We start from the raw sequence: 5,392 nt of genomic DNA on the forward strand, positions 1-5,392 counted from the left end.
TATTCAGTGTAATGTAACCAGATCCACTTTGCGGGGATGGGTGGGAGGAATCTTTTGTTCCCATCTGAGAGATTCGTCTTTACTTCACTTAAGGTTTCCCTTTAAAAGAAAACTTGTTTTTCAAATAGTTTTCGAATACAGCATGGTGGTCTAGTAGTTTCAGGTGCCTTTATGTTAGGTCTGTTTTCAATGTAGGCATTCCAAGAGTTCTGATACATATATACTTCCTGATTTCCATGGGTAGTGCACATGGCCCCACCCACGTCCTCCTGATTACGCTCACTATTGGCTCATAACTATCATGTACAGCATTACTTGCCAATAGTAAGACTTTGAAGGAAACGGGAAGGGACAGGCACTTAACCCATCTGACCCAGTACCAAATCACTTGGGCATTCCCGAGGTCCCTGCTGTGTCTTGACAGGGCTGGATTAGGTGAGAATTTTTACATTTCACATTTGTTTTAAATTTCAAACACTCGAGAAAAAAATGTTACTGTATCATTTTATTTTAAACAGAAAACATCCACAAAAAAGTAACAAAACAGTCCAGATAAAGGTCATTTCATTTGTGCCATGTACGGTTTTATTTCAAACAGAAAAAAAAGAACACAATAAAATTCTGTTATGACTTAAAGCTTCAGTGATTGTTCCTTCCCTTGTTACTTACATTCAGTGGAAATTAAAAGACAAAGGAAAATAAAACTAATTGAAGTGCAAAGAAGGCTGCAGATGCAGTTATACTGTAAGTTAACTTGTTTGTTGAGAGTAAATGGATTAAGGGAAAGATGGGAAGAATTTTAGTGTATGAAAAATGCTTTGCCAGTTGTTTTTGTAGGTAACAAACCAGAACAAGCTGAGGCAATCTATGGCACTCCAGTCACTGAACTGTATTTCCATCAACAAGGGTCAACAGAAGCTGTGGAGTCCCAGCCTGCCCCCCTCGGGCATATATTTTACACTGTTATGTAAAAGCAGCATTCTTTTATTTGTACAAACTCATAGTGGGGCTCTGGTACATACACATGTAGGCATCACACAAGAGCCGCCTGGCACAGCCCTGAATGTTACGAGAGTCTAAGGCGTGAAGCTCCTCTAAGGACATTTTCAGGTATTCCCCAACCTCAGGACATGGGGTTACCTGTGGAATGTTAAACCCATTTTGTCCACCTGCAGAAAGAGAAGAGAATATTAAATCAGAAGCATAGTGGGTCTTATCAAAGTGTTTTTAATAGGCACTGTCTACATTGATGCAGAGAAACTCATGAGTTCAACTTTCAATACCAGCTGTCATTCTCCACTGCAGATCTGCATCTGCTTGGTTGCTCTAGGGCAGGGGTCTCAAACTCAATTCACTCAGGGGCCACTCGACAATTTTTTTTCTCCCATGGGGGCAGTTTGCCAAATTTCATACTTTAATTTTTTTTTTTTAGCTATATCTGGTTTGATACTACGGACACTAACGCACACACAATAAGGCCCCATTCATATCTGTAGGTTTAAGTGCGATTAGGGATTCCTGCGTCAGGAACTTGCGTTTTCCTGCAGCAGGAATGCCTAATCTGGCATTTACAAGCGGCAGCTGTCACCCATTCAATTTAATGATCAGGTGACAACAGCTGCATGTAATGATATGTGATATTATTACATGCAATTAGAATTCACTCTCCCTGGATGCACAATCGATGCATCCAGGGAGAGTGATTAATTCCTAACCAAATGTAATCATATCTGCTGCAGACCTTACTAATCAATCTGAGTGCTGGCCCAGAAGCAGCTATGCGGTCTGCATCCGACAGAGATGCAGACCATGTAGCTGCTCCCACAAGTCGGGCACGTGGTCCGTGACCTTGTACATGACTTGTGAGCTGGCTGCAGGCCGCATAGTACCGGCTCGCAGGCCACAATTGGACTGTACTTTGAGACCACTGCTCTAGGGTAATGCATATTGGTCTTATTTAAAGAGGAAATCTTGCTAGAAGGAAATGCTTGTTGAACCATGCAAGGGACACAGTGCACATCACACTTGGTCCCATTCTAATCTGTGCAGAGGTTTTCAAATAAAACAATTTTTTTATTTCTGTCAGACCTGTTTGTAGCTCCACCCCAGGGTGAAGTTTATTCTAGGGGCATTGCTCAGGGGGAGTTACAGCCAGAGCTAAAGTCACCTCCCTCTCTTCATTCTGCAGGCCTTTGCCTCCTCCGGGCATACTGTAGGAGAGCCCACACAAATCCTGCCTCCTCCTCTAAAAACTGCCAGATTGAGCATCTTCAGTTCTGATTTCCCTTGTGCCTTCTCTGATCTCCTCTGCCAGCTTCTATGAAGTAACAAGAAACACTGAGCCTATACCGGCTGCCAACTATTCAGGGGATAGAGAGTGAAGTAGTGTCAGCTTGTACTGTTGTAAATGTCATCGCTCAACTCACATCATAAGGCAGCTACTACACTTGTCCAAGAGAGACTAGTGTAGTAGCTAGTTTGTGTTGTTGTGTCACTGTAACTAGTGTAAGTATATGAATTTGATTTAGTCTTTCTCTCAGTCTGAGTTGTATAGGGGATTGCAAGAGAATAATTGCAATCCCCTATACAACTCAGACTGGGAGAAAAATTAGAGCCAATCAGGTGTGCTCCATGCAAATGTGCTGACAAGAAACATGCTGATAACAGAGAGAAGCAGAGAAATTGCTGCTGCTCTTTCACTGTCCAGTCAGCATACGGAGAATGGAAAGAGGATACCCTTGTATCCCTTCACAGACTGCAATTGTAACACAGAAAGTGGTCTCAGCTGCCTGCTGTGTGGCAGAACTATATAAGTCTTAAAACTTGATAGACAGAAATACAACTACTTTGGCGGATAAAACGATATGTATTTCACCTGTGCATTTAGACGTTTGCCTGGCGTTCAGCTTTAATGAGCATGTTTTAGCAAATTAGCATGGAACCTAAAAGTCAGTTTTTATAAACACTGGAAAGAACATGATGATGATGATTTTGTGTTAAAACGATAAAACTAGTCGCAGATTATTAAGGATGCTAGATTTGCACTGCACAGGGTTGTTGTATCACACACATAACACAAGCAGGAATGTAGCAATGAATCTCTAAGGGCTCATTCACAACGGCCCTTACGCTAAAACTGCCCTGCATTGGGGATGGTGCCTTGTACTGCTTTCCTTTTTTTTTTTTAAATGTTAAAGTGACATTTTACTCATTTGTATGCGCTGCAGCTATGCTGCGGTGCAGTGACAAGCGCTGACGTGGGGTAAGTTGAAGAAAAAGTATGTCTACATTTGTTCGCACTGCAACGCAACCTACCTCAAGGAAGATTTGTAGTGTGAACAGGGCACACAGAAACAATTGTTTTCTATGTGCTCTTGCGGTGTCTGGCGGTGATCAGGTGCTAAAAAATGCCAGTCACCACACATGGCATGAACGAACCCAAACCCCAGAACACTATCTTCTTAGAGTACACTAAGGGGCCTATTTTAACAGTGAATGGATATTGCTATACAGTCTTTCCTATATACTGCATTATTACACCCCACCTCAGCCTACATATTGTGGCCTATTCATAAAATGCAGGATGTGGGAGGCCAGTCACATGACTGACAGCTAGTGCCTGTGTTGCAAAATGCAGGGTAACATTAAGAGAGCTAACCAGCCTTAATGGCTAGAACTTTTCTTATTTTGTAATCTTTCAGTATCTAAGAGGCAGAATCTGTAGAATTGTACCAGGTTAGCCATAAATGGTAGCAAAAAAGTGAAAATATAGATAATAACCTTTGCTGAACTGAATATAATTTACCATGCAAGCTTTCAAGAGTACTTAATTCTCTGTCAGACATTGGGGCATAGTTATAAAGCAGTGCATGTGACATTCACAAAACTTCATTGCAAGAGAATCAATCAATTACATTTAAAACACATGCACCATGAAGATACCTACAGCTGCAGTGAATGTTTGCCAAAGGTCACCTTCACATATTTATAAATATGACCCATTATGTCACAGAAATATCTGAATGTGATTTCTCAGTATATACCTACCATCACGGTCTGCCATGCTGTCAAAAAACACCCAAGCAGAGTCGTCCCTGCCATATTTTACAAATGCCACATAATGACTTGTCTCAATGCACAACACAGCAAACAAGTCCATCTTCTGGTACGGTATACAGCCACGCCTCCAGTCCCAGTCTGGGAGCTCTTTGGGAAGAGATACCGGATTGAATTTATGGTGCTGTCTTTTTGGGTGAAGGTGAACCTATGGAATTCAAAAATAAAAAAATGCTTGAGAGAAATGGTGGACTTGATGCAACAACTAGCACTGTAAGATAAATTAATTACTCTCCATGCGATATCAGTCATGTGATGATATCACTATCTGACGGAACTAAAGTCCTGAAGTAAAAAAACTGCTAGAAGTTAGTTTTTTTGGCAAAAGAGATATGCAAAATCTCTTTTGCCACATGTCCTAGATCAGGGCTTCTTAAAGTGTGGATCGCGAGCCCACATGGGGTCGCGCAAGAAAACAAGGGGGGTCGCGATCTGAATCCCCGGCCAGGATCGCCTTTAGGGGGATACGGCCAGTACTTGTGTGAGGGGCCCCAAGCAAGATTTTTTTATTTTCGTTTAATGTGTAGTGACAGTGTAGTGTAGTTAAGGTCACAGGCCCTCCTATGCACTTGGTACCTTCCTGAGCACATGCGTGCAGGAAGTTTTTTTTTCAGTGACAGAGCTTTCTTTAACCCAGCAGAAGTGGAGCACAGCTGCAGGAGGTAAAGGTAAGGAGGGGGAAGGGAGGTAGTAGTAGTAGTTGGTAACGGCAATTAAAACAAATTGTTCTATAGTTGCTTATAATAGGTCTGTTTCAATTTGTAAATCTAATCTCAGTTTTTGAAGTTGGAAAGGCTGCTAATAATTAGATGATATACTACAGCAGACACCCACAATAATTTGGGTGTCATTGTCTTCCAGATCACTGATAAGTCAATGGAAGCAATGCTGTGTCTGTCTCACCATTCACAGATATGGATTGCTGAGATAAGGGGAGTCCAAATATATGTTTAAATGATTTAGTGTTTGTGACTGCTAGAGCATAGATAAGGTATATAGCCAGGCATCAAAACTTCCAAAGAAAATAAAAATGGGACTCTTTAGAAACATGAACGTTCAGCTACTCACCTGGGTGTTGCACGTTTTACAGAACTGCTTTATTTTTCCAGCAGAAATGTCGCTGTCATCATAGCACTCCCTGCATTCATACATTGCAAGACCTCCACAGATACGGCACTGCCGTGGGGCTGAAAAATCAAGCCAAAGACACGCACTGAGGAGTGAGTGACAGGAAAATGTTACATGCCAAGCACAGCAAAGCATTTCCCAAAATGCA

At 41.8% G+C, this 5,392-nt stretch overlaps 1 protein-coding gene across 3 annotated transcripts in view; it reads right to left on the minus strand.

Annotated features, from left to right (window-relative positions):
- Positions 1–562: 562 nt before the first annotated feature.
- The window catches only part of CYLD (CYLD lysine 63 deubiquitinase), a 76,833-nt gene continuing 72,003 nt past the window's right edge, over positions 563–5,392 (minus strand). For all 3 annotated transcript variants that reach the window (XM_018563635.1, XM_018563636.1, XM_018563634.1), the window contains 3 exons: positions 5,185–5,303; positions 4,048–4,264; positions 563–1,169 (listed from right to left, as the gene is read on the minus strand). In XM_018563635.1, the coding sequence (XP_018419137.1) occupies positions 985–1,169; positions 4,048–4,264; positions 5,185–5,303 (521 nt within the window). In that variant the 3' untranslated portion in view covers positions 563–984. The remainder of the gene's footprint in view (positions 1,170–4,047; positions 4,265–5,184; positions 5,304–5,392) is intronic.

This window comes from Nanorana parkeri, unplaced genomic scaffold (genome assembly GCF_000935625.1).
Source record: "Nanorana parkeri isolate BGI_ZX_2015 unplaced genomic scaffold, ASM93562v1 scaffold682, whole genome shotgun sequence".
In the NCBI taxonomy this organism is placed as follows: Eukaryota; Metazoa; Chordata; class Amphibia; order Anura; family Dicroglossidae; genus Nanorana; species Nanorana parkeri.